The sequence below is a fragment of the Salvia hispanica genome, chromosome 3 (assembly GCF_029641045.1).
Source record: "Salvia hispanica isolate PSC_SH4W2 chromosome 3, Shi_PSC_v1, whole genome shotgun sequence".
In the NCBI taxonomy this organism is placed as follows: domain Eukaryota; kingdom Viridiplantae; phylum Streptophyta; class Magnoliopsida; order Lamiales; family Lamiaceae; genus Salvia; species Salvia hispanica.
This window is the reverse complement of record NC_142694.1, coordinates 12,798,941-12,818,204: the sequence shown is the minus strand read 5'-3', so window position 1 is coordinate 12,818,204 and position 19,264 is coordinate 12,798,941. Positions and strand designations below refer to the sequence as shown.

Below are 19,264 nucleotides of genomic sequence, written 5' to 3'. Positions count from 1 at the left end.
TGCTTCGTTATGATCTCTACGAATTGGACTTGCTAACAAGAAAAAGATGCCACCTATAGAAAGTAGAAGAATTTACATTGAAGGATCACAATTTTGGAACACTGTATAAATATAGATTAGCAGAAAAACCAGAAACAGACACAAAACTTTTTGATTCCTCCATTTTCAGTTTTCATCTGGGAATTTACATATTTAAACGAATGACCAGTTGACAAAAGAGAGTGCGAGGCAGTGGACGGAGGAGTTCTCTTCTGCAGCAAAGACCTTCCACACGATGGCTTGTTCATACGAGATGTGCCGCCCCATCGTCGACATGCAAATGCCACCAGGCAAGTAAGCAAATCCCTGAAATGGGTAAAACCAGTTCAATCAAAGCCGGAGGAAGAAAAGCAAGTTAAATGTACCAAGTTGTCACCTCTTGCATGATCTTAGAGAATTCCGAGGACAATGCCTTGCGACCGGTGTCATCAAATATCTTATCTAACGCGATATCTTGCAGAGAAACCAGTGTGGTCTCTAGCATGTCGAGCCCAGCCTGATTCGCGAATATAAAAACTGGCTGAGCCTGCTACGACGGGAGAGAGGGAAATGCATTGTAACAAACACATTCATGGCCCAAACAGCGTGTATAAGTACTTCTGAGAAATGACGTAGGGCAAGAATAATTAAGAACTGTAGATGTACCTTCAAGGAGCAGCATAAGATGGCATCCTGATGATGCCAAAGCGTCTTCAATACTGAGTCACCGCCTATGGAGTCGGATCTTAGCAACTCAGTTCCCACATGGTAGCTGCAAATGATACAAAATATATCTCAAGATGAAAAACCATCAAACTGCATCGCATTTTCGTGTTTACAAGCCTATGTGTGAAGGTGGTATGGGATTTTATTTTAGCAAGTACCTATAGCTCTGGCATATCCAATGTGCGAGCGTTTGAGCTTCAGGAGAGACTGGAGACACCTTTGGCCCCGCTGTCGGGCTCAACCCTGATGGAGATATAGCTGTGGCAACCCTCTGTACCGAGGAGATCACGCTACGGACGTATTGACATGCCATTGTAGCAACGTTATCATGTAAATTGCTCTCAAATGGGAATTGGAAAGCAATAGTCAATACTGCTCGTGCGCTGTAAGAAGACCCTGTATTTTCTGCACCATGGCTGGTTGCTGGGCCAACTTCAAGACTCGATGTCAAATCTAGTGTCTTGTGTGAGGTCAATACATCCTGTGCATCGCCCTGTTTGTACCGATCATTAGTTAAACACAATTCACTAATATTCAGCTATAGGCTAATAGCTGAATAAGAAAGGAGTAGATGCAGACACAAATATGTGATAGATAAACCAGGCAAAACTCAACTGATTTTGAATCAAGTGGAATTATACGGAAACCAGAAGGCAGCAGCGGTGCATCATCTGGAAACATCTCATCAATGGGTGCAAAAATAAGTTCCGAGCAGGCTCCCACAGCATTCTCATCGACTCCACTGCACATCTGTTACAGAAAGATGCATTCAAATTGCAAATTCTGGTAATAAGCTTGAGAGCCATCTATACGAGCAAGAGACTAGAAGACCTGTAGAAGATGAACGTCCCTGGATGAAAAAGAATCCCCGTGGCCTTCCAAACAAACAACTTCGAGCATCTGTGACACCGAAGAACCAAAGCAATTATGAGATTAGGAATTGATGTCTTCTATGCAGAAAAACTAAAATTATGTTTTAAAAACAAGCCGTGTGGCGCGGGATAGCACAAGAAGTTACTAAAGAATAAAAAGGCATATACCTCCTCATGTTCAATCGTTTGACCTAGAGGCATGATTATCTGGGTTCCGGTGAATCTTGTAGGCCTTGTTACAGGATATGAGCATGTGTTCGACTTCAATGACATGGCAGCGTAGGCATCAACAGTAAAGTCTGCCCACTCTGATCGATGCTCCCTCAAAAATCGAACCAACATTGCGGGAGGGACGTTCTAGTAAGTGATATTGGGCTTAGGTTAGTACAATAAGTAGTTGACGCATGTAACCTGGTGGATAAAGATAGAAGAGAACCTGAAGCAGCATAGATGCTTTTGCACAAAGAACACCTCCGATCAGCGGAACAACACTTGCATCAGCAGTCAGATTCTTGGCTGAATTAATGGCAACTACTACATCTTCAGCACCATCACAGTTTAATATCGACCATCCATCGTCGTTGAACCCGTTGATGGCATCATTAAAGCCTCTACAAGGAACAAGACATAATTGTAAAAATTCTTAGTGTCTATTACAGAATATAAAACTACACAGCCATATTTAGTTTGCAAAGGAGTTCAGTTGAACGACTGTTACCTGCTTAATCTCTGGGTGAAGGTCCGCAATACAGCTGGCTGGCGACCAAGACCATATACTACTTCCCCACTTGTCTCCTGGGCTATCTGCCGAATATATCTTAGTGCCTGTAGGAGTAACATGCAAAGAGGGAAATAGTAAACAACTAGCCACATCAAAAGAAGGAATAAATTGGAAACCACTGTTTTGCAATTGTGTCCACTTCAATAAGAAACAAAAGCTAGATAAGACAGCTATATCAAATAATACATGAAAGTCTTTTATAAGCTGTACTGACCGAGATTGTCATTTTCCGCGCCACAACTTTTGACGATTCATAAAGTGGCCGCAGCACCTCTGGCACGCTCCACGCCTGGAACAGTGCAGTGAGACTTGCTTTATCATGTTGCATCCATCGATAGAAAATTTGCAGAGCTAATTAAACTAAAAAGGGGAGGGGAGGGGGGTACCTGGAGATTAACGTGGTCCACGATGTGAATGATTGATCCTCCCCCATCACATGGCCGAATCAAATATCCCGATGGAAGCATTTCAGCTCTAACAAACTGTGAAGCTGAAGTTGCGGATGGACCAGCCCCAGTGCCAGAAAGTGATGTCTCACATACCTTCACAATTATAAGAACAACTAAAAATCACATACGTAGCAGCACCCACAGCAATCATCAGTTTTTTCTTTCAGTAAGATTCTGAATGCAGTATTGAGAATTTCCATGCTAGCTAAGTGAAGACGACATTGACATGGGAGACTGAGCACATATATTCAGTCAGAAAACGAAAGCATTTTTACAATGCTGGACCAAGGTCTAAGACATATTTAAATAGTTCATATTTCATATATCATGCTAGAGGCCTTGTGTTACACATCATAAATGATGAAAATAGTACTTAGCACACACAATCATATTCAATATCATCAAGCATATACAAACAATTAGCTGGTAATACTGAAAGATTACTTACCACAAGGCTGCCATTTTCCAATGAGGTTGTGTATCTTAGGGTCCAAAAATCACGAGCAGGAGCCAGAGTAGTCGGTGCATATATCTGAAAGCAATAACATACTGTATTATTCAAGTTTCTGATATGATAGCCTGTACTAGTGACATATTGATATCACCCTATTAACCTGTGTATGCAAGAGCTCAATGATTCCTCCATTTCCAGCAGGAAACATAGTGAAAATCTCTTGGCCTCGACAGTCTCGGAACCAAGATGGACGATCTTTAAGGATTTCAGCAATCTGTAAAGCATGAAATCCTCTCAGGAAAGGAGCTAACATTTGCAAGTCGAGATATCCAATAACAGTGGAAGTTATTCAAACAAAGATATAATCGGATTACTTTGATTACCTTAGAAGGTTCTAAACTAACAAGACCACAAGCTCGAGCTGCCACTCCACCTCGACGTTGTGAGATGGCAAATATTCCAACCGAATCCGGACCAGGCTGAACAGCAAAATCATAAATGTTTAGAATCAAAGGGACCTCCTCACTAATTCAAACAGCCACAGGAAAGTTATAGAAATAAGATTGAACCTTCATCCCAGGCATCTGGACCCAATCAACAGCCGTTCCTGTAGCCTTTGAGAGGAACTCTGCCAAGGTCTCCTCAGCAATAGAGAGGAGTCTGCCAAAAGCATCATATATATGCAAATACACATTAAAATGGTAAGAAGGCCAACAATTCTGCATATGTAAGAATTCAAAGGAACAAACAAGGATCCGATGAAGTACCCAGCAGGATTGTTAGCATCTCTAAGAGAATGCTGTGGGGTCGTGACCGCTGACTCAGAACTTGCATCAGCGGTCGGTACAGCCGCCTGGAGAAATTCCCATAAGAGTAAGATATATGTTGCCATTACTCAGAGAATTCAAGTGATTGATACCATAGACACACAGTGCAATCTCATTTTGGCAAGTTATTTGATGTAAGATTGGCATGAAAAGAATAAAACAAAAACAATGAAATTAATTGTCAATTTTGCACTACTAATATGTCGTTAAAGAATGATAAAAATTGCATCTTGGCGGCGAGAAGATAATAGATCCAAGTCCAACAGCAGTAATCTAGAGGAGAGGAAACAATGAATTACATACAGTTTGCAACTGTTGCCTCATATATCCATTCTCGCAAACCAGGTGAGAAACCTGCTTCTGCAGGCGATCGTTTTCCTCCATCAACAACTTATTCATAGCGCTCAATTTTCTATTGACACTCTGAAGCCTCGTGGATTCCTTCCGCTGCTTCTCTCGACACCTGCATTCACTCAGAATGCACCAAATCAAGACTAATTGAAAAAAGTAGCAAACAAGACCAAGATTTGTGTCCCTCACCTGCGGTTCTGGAACCAGACTTTGATCTGTTTAGGCTCAATGTTGCAAAGAATGGGGCATTCCCGGATCAGCTGCTGGCGGCGCAAGGAGCTCGGCTTAGGGCACTCGGAGTAGACCCTCTCCAACGCCTCCACCTGCTCCGCCGTGTACCTCACATACTTGCCGGAATCCAGATGCTTATTTATGCTCCCGCTGCTATTCTCCCTCTCTCTATGATGCTGCGCCACCATGGCCATTTCTCCCAAAAACCAATTCTGGGCAGCTGACAAAGATTCTCCAAGATTGCTTCTTGCTGAATTATGAGAAAAGTCGGATAAGATGAACGATCTTGATTGAAGCAGAAGATTCTAAAGAATAGCCCTTTTGGGGTTGGGTAAGGAACACACCTCTCACACTTACCTTATGAAAAAAGCCAATCAGCCTTGCACGTATACTATCAGCACGCAGACCGACAATACGATTTTCTCCCTTTTATTCAAGCTAATTTCAGAGCAATTGGAACAAAAAAAAAAATCTTTTTTTTATTGGGTTTGCTGCGCTACAGTGAAATGAATGGATGTAATTAAATTTGAGGGGAACGAAATACGGTCGAGAACCAGAAATTTGGTGCCTAATTGAGGGTTGCTCTGCCTAAATTACAAAAAAAGAGATGAGCTTGAAGGATTGAATTGGACAAGTGGCGCGCAAGAAGGGATTACTGAAATTGCTTGTGTGTGTGTGTCTCTCTCTCTAGAAAAAGAGGAAGAAGAGAGGCTTCTCAGCGCAGCACAACAGTTGTTGAAGATCTACGAGGAGAAAATAGAATTGGAGAGGAAGAAGAAGATGAAGAAGAAGACATGTCAATAATGTTCTTTTTGGGCTGCTGTGGAAGTGGAGAGAGAAAAGGTGACCAGAGAGCCAGAGCTGATTCAGGGATTCAAGAATCAGGAAACATATTATATTGAGTTGAATAGAGAGAGAGAGAGAGAGCAGAGAGCTGGCTACGTTTTGTGTGTGTGACAGAGAGAGAAAGAGAGGAATGGTGTGAATTGAAATGCTGGGGATGGTTGCTCCAAAATCCAAAATTGCAGAAATCATATGTTCTAAATATCTATCTTCTCTGAGTATTTCTCTCTAAATTCTTTTCACTAATTGATCTAAATTTCTACTCCTATATTAATTTTAAAATTCGAAATTTAAATTAGCCCATAGTATTATTAACATTAAACTAGTTTTATAACTTGATTATAAATTAACTCATATTTTCAAATTATATAATGTTGAAAATAAGAGTTTGGCTACTAAAAAGAAGGATCTCAATATGAAACACAGACACCTAGTTTCACTGTTCAATTTAGAACGCATTTCAATTTTTCGAAAATGCTTGTAGTAGTAATTTATAACGAGTTCAATTATTCAAAAATGGAATAACCCATAACTAGATAACTAGACTAAGCGTGAAGAATATTAACATATGGTAATAAATAAAGTGACACGTATTAATATTGAGGTGATTAGATGGGTATTATGTTAGAGCACTCCCAATGGTCTCCCTTATTTCTCCCTAACTCCTGCCACATCAGCGCCACATCAGCACCAAAATTTATCCCCAGTTTTTAGCCAACTTTTAGCCAACCTCTGCAATGGTTTCTCCCTTATTTCTCCCTAACTCAACATTTCATTTTTACATCATCACTAATTTAATTGTTTTATTTTTATATATAATAAGCTAGCTTATTTAATTTATAAGATAAAACAAATAATAGTACACATCAACAAATAAAGTTCGTTGTATTAAACACGGGTACACATTACAACGAAGAAAATAAAAAAAAATAAAAAAAAGTACACGAATGGATAAAAAAAATCAAAAAAAAAATTCAAGGGCGGTGGGCGCGGTTTCTATTTGCCCACAATTCTTCGATGATATCGTGTTGTAGTGCTTGATGGGCCTCCTTCTGTTGTATGTCCATGAACGCCTGGAACCGTTCATGTTCGTTGTGCGGTACACCCTGGCGGGCGGACTCGGTTGAGACACCGTGACTCGATGATGCAACACTTGGGTCGTTGGTGACGTCGAGGACGCCTTCGTGTTCATCTTCGATGATCATGTTATGCATGATGATGCACGCATACATGATATCGGCAATATCCCCCTGGTAGAAAAAGCGCGTCGGGCCCTTTACCAGTGCAAATCGCGATTGGAGCACCCCAAATGCCCTCTCCACATCCTTGCGCGCAGACTTTTGCGCTCGGGCAAAATACCTTCTTCTATCTCCGAGTGGGCATCTGATCGTCTTCAGAAACACGGGCCATTGCGGATAGATGTCGTCAGCCAGGTAGTACCCCATGTTATGCACATTGCCATTGGCCGTGAATTCGATGGAGGGGCCTAACCCGTTGATCCGCTCGTTGAAAAGGGGCGAGGAATTGAGAACATTTAGGTCGTTGTTCGACCCGGCTATACCAAAATAAGCATGCCAAATCCAAAGCCGTTGGTCGGCAACGGCTTCAAGAATGATGGTGGGATGCGTACCTTTGTAGCCGGTAGTGAACTGGCCTCGCCACGCGGTTGGGCAGTTCTTCCACTGCCAGTGCATACAGTCGATGCTGCCGAGCATCCCCGGAAAGCCGTGGGTCCTCCAGTGCCAATCCAGTAGGAACTGGCAGTCAGCTGCGTCCGGCGAGCGAAGGTAGTGCTCCCCAAATATCTCTCGCACGCCCTGACAGAAATTCTTCAGGCACTCGTTGCCAGTCGTCTCGCCGCATTGCAGATACTCATCGAACATGTCGGCGGACCCTCCGTATGCCAACTCCCGGATGGCAACAGTGCATTTCTATAGGGGCGATAGTCCGGGCTTCCCTGCTGCGTCTCGCTGGAGCCGGAACTCGGGGTAACGCGCGGACAACGCATTAACAATGCGCAGAAAGAGGGAGCGGCGCATTCTGAACCGGCGACGAAATACATCTGCCGGATAACGTGGTTCCTCCGCGAAATAATCGGCGAACAGCCGATCGTGCGCACCAGTGTGGTTGCGAGGGATGTATCGGCGCCGCCGGCGGATTGGCCGTTGGGGGGGTGGCTGCTGCATTCGAGCGATCTCGCTTTGTATGCGGCGGGAGATATAGTTGTTGATTGGGTTGTTGGCGAAACCCGCTACATCCCATCCGGTGGGAGCGGGAGGTACCTCTTCTTCGGAAGAAGAATGTGATATTTCCTCGTCGGACTGAGCACGAGACGATGAATCAGAACTCATTTAATAAAGATGGAGAGAAAAAAGATTGAAAATTTGTGTGAATGAAGTTTGTGGGTGATGAATGGAGGAAGAGGATGAAATATTTATAGGGGTGAAATTTAGAATATGACCGTTGAAGGAAAAAAAAAAAAAAAAAAATTTGATCATCGCCGGATTATCGCCGAACAGCTCCCCACAGTGGCCGGCGATGATCCGGCGATAGCCCGGCGATAAAACGCCGTTTGGCGTAAAATCGGTAGGAAATTCGCCGAAAAATCGCCGACCTCCTCCCATTGGCCGGCGATAAGTCGGCGATATCCGGCGAAAAATCGCCGGATTATCGCCGTCGCCATTGGAAGTGCTCTTAGATTGTCTTTTAATAATCAATGAATTCAACATACTATGCTCCACCCATCAAAAATAATTGTGCCCGCTGCCATTTTCAAGTGTCTCATCAAATAAGTGCAAATTTCTTAGTAATTTTTTTGAACATCACTTTATCTGCATTTTGACAATACATTTAATCTAAATTAAACATGACATATCATTATTTATATTAAATGGCATAATAAAATAACATGTGTCATTTTCTTAAACTCACAAAATGCATTATTAACTTTTAGTACTAGACACGAGATACTTCAAATTATGCATTATTTGTGAAATCAAAGCAGTATAAATGATGGATATGTGTGTTGACCAAGTGATAGAGTGGTAATACTTTAGGTTAAAGATTTTGGGTTTGAATCCTCCATAGCATAATCTTTAAATTTATTTCGTTCACCTGTAAAAAAAAGGGGTGTACTTAATTTTGAAATCTAATTTAAAAAGTTCAGTAGTAACTATTAACACAAACACAATATAATGAATAGGTGAATATACTCGTGCAGTTCTATAAAAATATGTATACTTTTTGTTTATGGAAAGTTATTCCCAACTCATTACTCATATACAATAGTACTACATTAATTTATTTAAAACTTATGCCACCATGGCCCACAATTACAACTCATTAAACACTAATAATAATGTGAGTTCCATTATCCACTAACACTACTTTATCATTCTCCTTTTTTCTCTTACTTTACCAATTGTGCATTAATTCCTTTATCATTTTAAATGCACATATTTTTATGGGACGAATAAAGTACTCCCTCTGTCCCACAAAGATTGTCTCACTTTGACCGGGCACGAGTTTTAAAAAATGTAATGAAAAGTGAGTTGAAAAAGTTAATGGAATATAGGTCCTACGTTTATATAGTTTTATAATAAAATGTGGATAGGAATGAGTTAGTGGAATATGAGGTCCACTACCAAAAATGATAAAAAGTAAAATAGGACAAACTTTGTGGGACGGACGAAAATAGAAAAGTGGAGCAATCTTTATGGGACGGAGGGAGTAATATTTAACCATAGGAGTATTAACCACTTTACCACGGAAGCAATGCATATACTCTATTTTTCTTTTTAACTTATCCAAATAAACTCAACCCATTTTAAAGATGAAAAAATTAGTAAAGTGAGTAGTAGTATATATCTCTCTCTTATTGTATTTTCAATAAGCATAAGCATTTTAGGTGGTGTTCGGTTTCCAAGATAAAATAATAGGAGTAATACTAAGATACAATTTAGGATTGAGTTATGAGATTATTTTAGTTATAGGAGGTTAGCTATGAGTGTCTATGACTAATTATCACATGATTATCCATCTATGATTGAATTGTAGGGTTAAATCTCATGAACCAGCTACACTACAAATTTAATCTCAGATACACTCTTGCAAACCGAAGAAACTCTTAATTGGTCGCAATGCTAGCAGGTGATTCCATCGAGCAACCAAACACTCAATTTTCCAGTAAAATATGAGTTTCTTAAAAATGAAATGAGGCATTGTACAAGTAGCGGATGGGACTGTGATTGTGGTTGCATGCTATTGTAAATTTATTGTAAATTAAATACTGCTATATCTGTAAAAGGAAGCTTAGGTTTTAGGGGTTGGAAATGGTGAGACAGAATAGGGTAGCTGTAGACTGTAGCATCGTATCTTGCTGATGGGATTTCACCTGCACCATCTTTACATTATCTTCTTTTACCACAACTCCCCATTATAAATAAGATACTACTCCAACAAAATCAACAAAAATTACTAGGAGTACGCCCTACTATTCAATTATTCTCACAGCAATACTAGTTACAACCCACCACATTTTCTTAAATACTCCATATTATTTCCTTCTTTCCTTGTTAATTATTCTACTAGTTGTTTGAATTTTTTTTAAGAGGAAAATATTAAAAGAACGTAAGTACATTTATTAAAATAATGATAATTAAATGAGATAATTAATAATAAAAAAATTAGTAAAATGAGATGGTTTAAGGAACTATAAAGGAGTAACCTTTTACTTTCAAGATCTAAACACATTCTATTCTACTACTACTAATTATCTACATTATTGAAATATATAGGAGTACTACGAAATTTGAAACCTAGAGTCGGTCCCTCCTTATAGCTAATTCAGTGAATCTCTAATCCTTTTAGTTTTTTAGAGGCTATAAATCTTTTATTTTATTAACAACTTTTGATAAGGTCACTATTACATTAAAATTAGTGGCTTTTTAATTTTAAATGCATAAAGTCATACCATCCAGCTCGATCTGCGCATGATCGAAATATTAAATTAAATGAAATTGGTTCGTAGTAGTAATTAATACTCCATACCAACGAGTAATACTAAAATTTTAGTTAAACTTGATTGTTAAGCATAAACTAAAAACTGATGCGTCTCCTTTTGTTTAATAGCAAATCAACACGAATTGATGAAGAAATAAAATTTGTAATTACATCAAATTGATAGAACTGGGTAGATAAACACGACAAATTAGATGTAACCAAATTCGACCAACATATTTTTGGACTGCACTTAAATGCCAACATTTCATATTCATCTCTTAATTAAAATCACGTGCCGGTGCCCTAATCCCATAATTAATTACCCATTCCATGACAAGACTGATCAAACTAACTTCACTTTAAATTTTTGCAATATTTGTAAAAAAACAGATGCAGAAAATAGTAAGGATCTGTTTGGCGCCTGAATTTAGTGTTAAACCAATGTGAAGTCGTAATCACATTAAAGATGGAGAGAACAGTTTATGGTCTGAAGATAGTTTTCAAGGTTAAGGATCATAATTAGGGCATTTGCTGTACCAATTATAATGATTTTTTTGATTGGTTATTCCAATGTCTATTACCTCTCACTACTTGTTTGGTTGTTAACTAATTCAATTTGTAATTTTCTTTTCATGGTAAAGTCATTTAATGCCCTTGTCCTGTCTCCTCATCATGAAAGATGCTAAACCAACACCCTATTTTTGCACTTTTGATTTCTAATTAGATTTATTTCTATTTGGATTGTCGTTTATGAATAGGTTAATCGGGAGATAAATCCATCACTTTTGACTTATTATGTTATTTCACCATCATAGTTTGAGCGTTTCAATGTAACTACACATTTTGACTTTCTATAAATTTCACCACCTCAGTAAAATTTACTAGTTCGAAACGACGTTGTTAATGTACTAGTAGTCTAGTACTACTACTATATCGTTGATGTAATTATTTTAATATTCAAATTAAATGTACTAGCATCTAAAACTGAAAAAGGAAAAAAGTTATGCAACATTCTACGCTATGAAGCAAAAATGAGGGATACGTGCGAAAATTGGTGACAAAGAAATATGAGAAGAAATTTGATATCGTGATGATGGATAAGTGTCGAAATGGAATTAAATGAAGCCTGACGTTTTGTTACCAAATTAATCAGCGTACAACTATCCAAGTAGTTTTCATGTTTAATTGCACATATTCATATTCTTAACAGATGGATACTTACTCACTCAGTCTCCTAACGAGAGTCATATTTTGTCATTTCAATCCATTTCACCGTAAGAATCATATTTCATTTTGATCATAAATGATAAGTAGGTTCCACTTTCCACTAATTCATTTTACTCAAATTTTATTCTAATGTAAAAATGTGAGATCATATTCCACTAACTTTTCCAATTCAGTATTCTTTACATTTCTTAAAACCCGTGTTCACTCCAATGTGACTCATATTGTGAAACGAAAGAAGTAGTAGGGTGAGGTTAAGTGGTACGAGACTAGTTTATTTTTAATCAAATGAACATTGAATCAATCTCTTGTGCTTGGGTGTGAAATAATTTTAAATTCTTGGGTCATCTGCCTCATTTCCTTTCCTCTACAAATTAACATGAGTACTAGGAGATAGTCGCTGAGTTAATTAATGAATACTCCCTCCGTTCCATTTCATGTGAAATATTTTTTTCAGCATAGATTTTTAAAAGTGAAAAAATAGAGAGAAAAGTAAGAGATATGTTAATATTTTTTGAAAAAAAAATAAGTTCCACTTGTAATGAAACGGCCTAATGCATCTTACTTATAATGGGATAGGATAGAGGGAGGATAACACAATTACATAAATACATGCTCTGAAATTTGTAAGAAAATTGGTAAGGTGAGATTGGGTAGGGTCCAGTGGCAATGTGGGAACTGCGCATGTTAGTGGAGAAGCAAGGCTCCTCGCTCTCACAGGCGCACTTACTTTTCCGGCGCAAAGAAAACGGCGCAAAGTAGCGGGTGGGTAGTCACAGAATGTGATGATACACAGGTGGTGCGTATATAATTTAGAGGAATAGTACATTTCGTATATAATGGAATTGCATCCCTATAGCCTTTTCGCACGCGCGAAAAGGTCACGTGCTCTCACTAACTATATGTACTCTATTTATGTTTTTTATTTTGAAGATATTAATCTTATAACTTTGAGTTAATTTTGGTAGTCTTCTTTGTAAACATTTCAATTGGTTTTAAAAATTATTACAAGTGTGCATTTCTCAACCCGACTTAAATATAAATTTTTGGCAGATTTTGATCTAGTTGCGTGACGTAGTGTGAATTATACATTAAACAATGTCGTTTGACGTTGAACAATATGAGTTTAATAGCATCAAATATTCTACTACTAGTATTTAATAGCATCTCCAATGCTATTAGGCCAGTCACCCTCTCTCCCTGCCACGTCAGCAGCACTAAAAATCCACCTGCCACATCAGATTTAGGCCAGCCATAGGCTAGCCGCAAAAAAAATAATTCAAAATATACTACATTTACGGAATTAAAATTACGATTAAATTACGGAATTAAATTTACGAGACATATACGGGAAAATTCATTAATTGCATTAAAAAAGGTACATAGATAAAAAAAGATTACATTTAAAAAGGTAAATAATAAAGAAAAAAAACTATCGCCGTGCAGTCCTCCGTGCCCACAACTCTTCAATTATATCCTTTTGGAGTTGAATATGAGCATCCACTTGGCGCATGTCGGCAAATTCCTTGAGGCGGCCGGCTTCATCGAGAGGTACCCCACGTCGTACGTTAGGGGTGGCCGTTCCATGGCTTGGACTGGCTTCATCGTCATTGGCCCAACTAGTCAGTTGTACGCCTTCGTCTTCGACGATCATGTTGTGCAGGATAATGCAGGCGTACATTATTTGGGATACGCATGTGACATCCCACAAACGCGTTGGACCCTTAATTGCCGCCCATCGAGACTGGAGCACACCAAATGCGCGCTCCACGTCCTTGCGCGCCGACTCCTGTCGTTCCGCAAAGTAGGCCTTCCTTTCATCACTTGCGTGCCTGATCGTCTTCACAAAGACAGGCCACCTAGGGTATATCCCATCCGCCAAGTAGTAGCCCATATCATGTCGGTTGCCGTTGGCCACAAACGAGACGGCTGGACCGACGCCCTGGCACTTCTCGTTGAAGAGGGGAGACGAGTTCAGGATGTTGAGGTCGTTGTTCGACCCGGCTACCCCAAAATACGCGTGCCAGATCCACAGCCGGTAATTAGCTACGGCCTCGAGGATCATCGTGGGATTCTTTGACTTTTAGTCGGTCGTGTAGGCCCCCTTCCAGGCAGTCGGGCAGTTATTCCACTCCCAATGCATACAGTCTATGCTGCCTAACATCCCGGGGAACCCATGCTTCTCCCCGTGCATTTGCATCAAATTCTGACAATCTTCGGGAGTAGGGCTTCGAAGGTACTGCTCACCGAAAACGTTCATCACGCCCTCACAGAAATACTTCAGACATTCCAGGACTGTCGACTCACCGATGTGGAGGTACTCATCCCACATGTCTGCCGCGCCTTCGTAGGCCAACTGCCTGATTGCCGCCGTGCACTTTTGAATAGGGGTATGGCCGGGTCTGCCAACCGCATCGTGCCTGAAGCGGAAACACAGATATCGACGCTCTAATGTGCCAACGATACGCATAAATAACTCCCTGCGCATTCTAAAACGCCGCCGGAACATGTGTGCGGGAAACCGCGGGTTCTCCGAAAAGTAGTCATCGTACAGCCGCTGATGTGCAGCGGCGTGATCCCGATCAATCACTGCTCAGTGGTGGATAACCCGTGGAGGGCGAGGTATCGCCTGCTGTTCCACCCTACGCATGTACCGCTCCATCTCGCGGTTCATGTAGGCCTCCATAGCCTCGTTCATCCTCCGTTCGTACTCCTCAGCATCCCCACCACTACCACCACTGCTACCACCCGCATTACTCATCGCTCGATGATGCTCTTGTACAGAAAGTTAGAGAGAGAGAAAACTCGTTAAAACAAGCGGTGCAAATGAAAATGAAACTAAAATCGCGTTTATATAGGTTTTAAAAAAAAAAAATTAAAAATCGGCGCTGGCCGATCGGGCCGCCACAATGGCGGCCAGCCATACGCAATCGGCTAGCCTTGGCCGGTTTTTTCGCCGAAATTCGGCTAGCCTACTCCAATAGTTCGGCTAGCCACGTCAATCGGCTAGCCTGTGGCTAGCCTACCATTGGAGATGCTCTAATAGACCTGCAGTTTGAAAAATGACCCATTGTGAGAAATTGACATCAATCTTAATTTTAAAACGACTTAAAAAATTTGTGAAAAATAACAATTCGCTCAAAGTTTATAGTAGTTATTAAGATCAGATGTTTTTATTTTTTGAGATATGTACTGCGGGAGATATATATTTACTCTAAATTTAAAATCGATATTATAATTCTGTAATATTAATAGTAATAAATCATTCCATAATTGATAATAATATTCCTATCTTGTTCGCATAGATTGGTTATGTAAGATAATATAATTATTTATTTATTTTATTTGGATAATAGGATTTCATTACCTCTTTATTTATAAATAAGATTTTCACAGCTTGGATGTTTTCAGAGCCACAAAAGGTTGAATTATTTGCTTACAAAATATTTAACCAAATTTTACAAAGATGATTTTGCATCACTCACAAATATGATACTCCTACTAACTGCTAAGGATTGAATAAATTTGAGATTTTTGGTATTTTTTGCGATTATGTAAAAATCAGTACAAGTCCATAAACAAATTTTATTTATCCTTGCTTGAACAAGAAAACTTCTTGCAAAATGTGAAAACGCTGGAAATGCTTAAAAATCTAGGATCAATCATACATGTTTAACTATATATCTATACTTTAATAAAGTGAATAGAATCTCGTAAAACCACTAAATTATTACTTGATGATAAGCGATCACGCAAATTCAACAATAAAGTAAAACCTTTTCACAAAAGAAGTCCCAACTACATAATTAAAATATTAATCAAGAACTAATAAAACATAATGCAATTTTATGCTTTTGAATAGTTTAATATAAAACGACGTTATTTATCTTTCTATAAGGTTATATGAGTCGGATGCAACAAAGGAAAAGCCAAAACAGAAGGAAATAATAATGATAAAATAATCTAAAAAGAAGCCTTTCAAGAACGTCGAGTTAAAATGCACCTTTGAGGAGCAATAATTGTTTAGTTTATTGACTATATGAGATTTGTTTATTTTTTACATCCAATCTCGCAATCACACCACTTATGTAAAAGCAGAGATTAGGTTAGGTCAGGAAATAAAGTGATATCAAATAATTTTATATCTCTTGAATTTTATATCATTTGGACAAATTTTATGTGGAAAATAGACAGCGAATCAAATAGTAAAAATCATCTGTTAAAGTAAAATTATAGCTTGTGAAATCCCACGATTTTGAGGCTTTTAGCAACAAAATCACATGATTTTGACGATTTTTGTTATCTCGTATATTGATAACCATTAAATTTTATTTATTTATTTTTTGCAACAATTAATACGTCCATTTTTTTCATTTGTTACATTCTAGTGTTTAATTAATCCGTAAGTTTTCGTTAGAGAGAGTTAATTATCACTGTCTAAAGTTTAAGTTCTCTTTTATTTTTAAACTTTTAGTTTAATATGTAACACGCCTTAATCCTTATTTCACACGTTAATTGTATTTAATTACTACTCCTATTTAGTTAATAAAGTATCATCAATGGTGAAAATTTTTTATGGGCTTCTTCATGACTCAACCCCACCGCCAATGATAACAATCCAATTAGATAGGTTAAAGTGGAAATGGGGAATTATACTCAAGTCCCAAATAGTTAAAGTAAAAAAAAGTTTACACTTTCTTTTGCCTTATAAAATTTCATGCTCCCATCAAAGGTAGGTTGTCGGATTTAACATCTTGTATGAATTATAGTCGACACAAAGTTTACCTTACATGCATGCTTGTGATTGTGGCGACATCTACGTATATAATTGATTTCAAAACATATACTACAAAAAAAATTCAAAGGCAATTGATGCAGACAAGAAAAAGATAGTGAGTGCAAGTGGTAATAAGTAAAAATTATGCACAATAATCTCAATTGACCAACTTTCATTATGCACACATTACAAATAATTCTAATTAACATTTAAATTTCGGTAACACCATAATAACTTAATACGGAGTACTATTTTCACATGAATCGAACCGATGAGATAAAAATACTTGTATTAGGACGAAAACTTCTATGCTCGAGGGTGCATATGTTTTAGCGTGCATAGATTTTGACATGTCTATGTTAAAAATGTGTATATTGTTTTTTATAAAATGATATGAAATACAGTAGTACTCCAATATAGTAGTAGTAGTAGTAGTAATAGTAGTATATTGGTGGTAGCAGAAAGAAGAAAAGGGGGAGGAAAGTAAAGCATAGAATGAAGAGAACAAAGATTGAGTAGGCATAAGAGAGACAACATAAGTTCCTTGTTCATAGGTGCAATCAAAGGTGCATGATGAATTAAACAAAGGTCAAATGCTTCCCATTACCATATTTTCATTTCATTTTCCAAATCTATGTTTGATGGGATTAACATTCCTTCACTTTGTCCCCCCCTCTCTCCTTTAGTGGTTGTAGCAGGGTTCTTTTATTTGAGCCAATGCTTTTGTGCTTCCATAATCCAAAGTGGGCCAAAGGTGTGCAGGCTGGAGTGGGCCCGGGCCCACCCAAATATTTGTTTGGTTGGTTCAATCAAAGAGATGATGAGGTGGACATTTGCTTTGATGGCTTGGTGTCTTTTAAGTGGAAGATTTGGCCCACCACCTCATACTACCATTTTCTCAACACACATTTAGACAAAATAAGTAACCACTCTCCTTCTCTCTCTCTCCATCACACAGAAATAAGTCATGTGTGATAAACAAGCAAAGGTAGAGAGAGAGGGAGAGGGTCTGAAGTCTTTATTCACATGGTGGTGTATTCACATGTTTTCCTATTTTTGTGCTCTCACTCTTTTGACTATAAAGTATGAACTCAAATATGGATAAAGGATGGGATATTGGGCAGGCCTAGCCTAGTACAAATGTACAATTTATTTATTGCTGCATGGCCCAGCAATTTCTAGTCTCTCTTCATCAATTTGTCTCTCAAAAACATGCCTACCTATGTTCATAGTATATCTCAATACTATAGACAAGAATTTTGAAGAATACGTAATACTATTAACAAGAATTTTATCCTCAATCATTGAATTATTTAACTGTAATAATTGTAATTTCGCATGTTTTATTGTGCCCAATTTTCAGCCCACACCGAAATGTGGAATGAAAAAGACGAAGAGAAAAAAAAAATTGAAGTTGAAAGTGAAATGGAATGTCTATTTTCTTGATACTGGGCCCAAAGACCACGTAGTTTTGTCAAAAGTAGCTATAAATCAGACTAGATATAATGAAAATTGAAATCTAAAACAAAAGAACTTGAAATACAAGATTTTTTTTTATATAATAGGATGAGAGCATCCTTTAATGAAATTCATATTTAAAAAGTCAGGCCCAAAACTAAGGAAAATAACATTATGTTTGATTTAATGGGCCTGAGCCTAAATCAAGCTCCAGTGAGATTATTGAAAGTTGGATTTTAGCGTGCTTCAAAATTCTTTGGCGGGTACATATTTGGAATTTAATCCAATTAAATAATTCCTAAATATAAAATGTGACAAGTGCTTCAACTTCACAATTGAGGCTATCGCATATCAAATAATTGATGATTTTCAATATAAGAATTAAGATAAGATAAAGAATTATATCTGAATTGTTGATTTTCAATATAAGAAGAATTAAGATAAGGTAAAGATAAGTTAGGCAAATCGTTGGCATCAAATAATATCTTTATTATCTCTTAATTTGAGATTATTGTCTTCAGAGTTCAGCCATAATAATGCACATAGATTTTTTTCACAACACAAAATGGGACTTTGATAAGACACAAAATTAGGACATCAGTCACCATAGCTACATCATTCTCAAATAAAAAAAAAAAAAAAATTGTCATCATCTTTCTTTGATCTTAATTTAGTGTTGATCCTTTCTAAGATTGGATCGCCAGCCTAACGTCAGAAATATAAATTAGTAGTATTTGTTACATATCGCTAATAGATTATAGTTTCATTTGTTTGTAAAATATTTTAAAAAATAACATAAATCAAGGGCGTTATGTGAGATGACCCTTGGTAGTGGCCAAGAGTTGGATAATTCCCAACTTTTATGTAAAAATGGATATACCTAGTCCAAAAATTTGATTCTTTAAGTAACCAATAATATATCTAAGAATGGACCAAACCATCTTTGGAACTTGTTTTGATTAAGATATTGGACGAATTGGTATATAACTAAAATGTTTCGGTTTTATTTTCACATTATAATTTATAATCATAAATATATCGAGTTTACACTTATTAGCAATTTTATTTTATTCAGATTTTTTAAATCTGTTAGTTTTATCTCAACTTCGTGATTTGTATCAATTTATCGTCCAATAAATTTATACTAGTATAAACGCAATTATGACACAATTCAGTAACAATATCGATAACTTCTTTTCTTTTTTTTGTTTAAAATTGCATGATATTGGGCTGAATTTGATCACTAACCCAT

General features: G+C 37.8%; 1 protein-coding gene across 3 annotated transcripts; it reads right to left on the bottom strand.

The window, feature by feature from the left end:
- Positions 1 to 54: 54 nt before the first annotated feature.
- On the bottom strand, positions 55 to 5,723 carry LOC125214252 (homeobox-leucine zipper protein REVOLUTA-like). 3 transcript variants are annotated; one of them, XM_089069014.1, is made up of 19 exons: positions 5,054 to 5,723; positions 4,668 to 4,959; positions 4,431 to 4,590; positions 4,068 to 4,153; positions 3,870 to 3,960; positions 3,684 to 3,779; positions 3,461 to 3,574; positions 3,295 to 3,378; positions 2,784 to 2,939; positions 2,612 to 2,686; positions 2,335 to 2,441; positions 2,053 to 2,227; positions 1,785 to 1,973; positions 1,576 to 1,644; positions 1,360 to 1,494; positions 903 to 1,237; positions 685 to 790; positions 416 to 568; positions 55 to 345 (listed from the first exon to the last, which is right to left on the bottom strand). In XM_089069014.1, the coding sequence occupies exons 2-19, from the start codon at positions 4,901 to 4,903 to the stop codon at positions 193 to 195; spliced, it is 2,520 nt and encodes an 839-aa protein (XP_088925140.1). In that variant the 5' UTR covers positions 4,904 to 4,959; positions 5,054 to 5,723; the 3' UTR covers positions 55 to 192. The 3 variants fall into 3 exon arrangements, with proteins under 3 accessions (XP_088925140.1, XP_088925139.1, XP_088925141.1); XM_089069013.1 differs by having other exon boundaries at positions 5,067 to 5,723; XM_089069015.1 differs by having other exon boundaries at positions 416 to 565; positions 5,067 to 5,722.
- Positions 5,724 to 19,264: the final 13,541 nt, after the last annotated feature.

Coding starts and splice junctions, on each gene's coding strand:
- LOC125214252 (XM_089069014.1), bottom strand. CDS start 4,903: ATGGCCATGGTGGCGCAGCATCATAGAGAGAGGGAGAATAGCAGCGGG. Junction 1,645..1,784: donor AAACGATTGAACATGAGGAG/GTATATGCCTTT, acceptor TCGGTGTCACAG/ATGCTCGAAGTTGTTTGTTT. Junction 1,238..1,359: donor TTCCACTTGATTCAAAATCA/GTTGAGTTTTGC, acceptor CGGTACAAACAG/GGCGATGCACAGGATGTATT.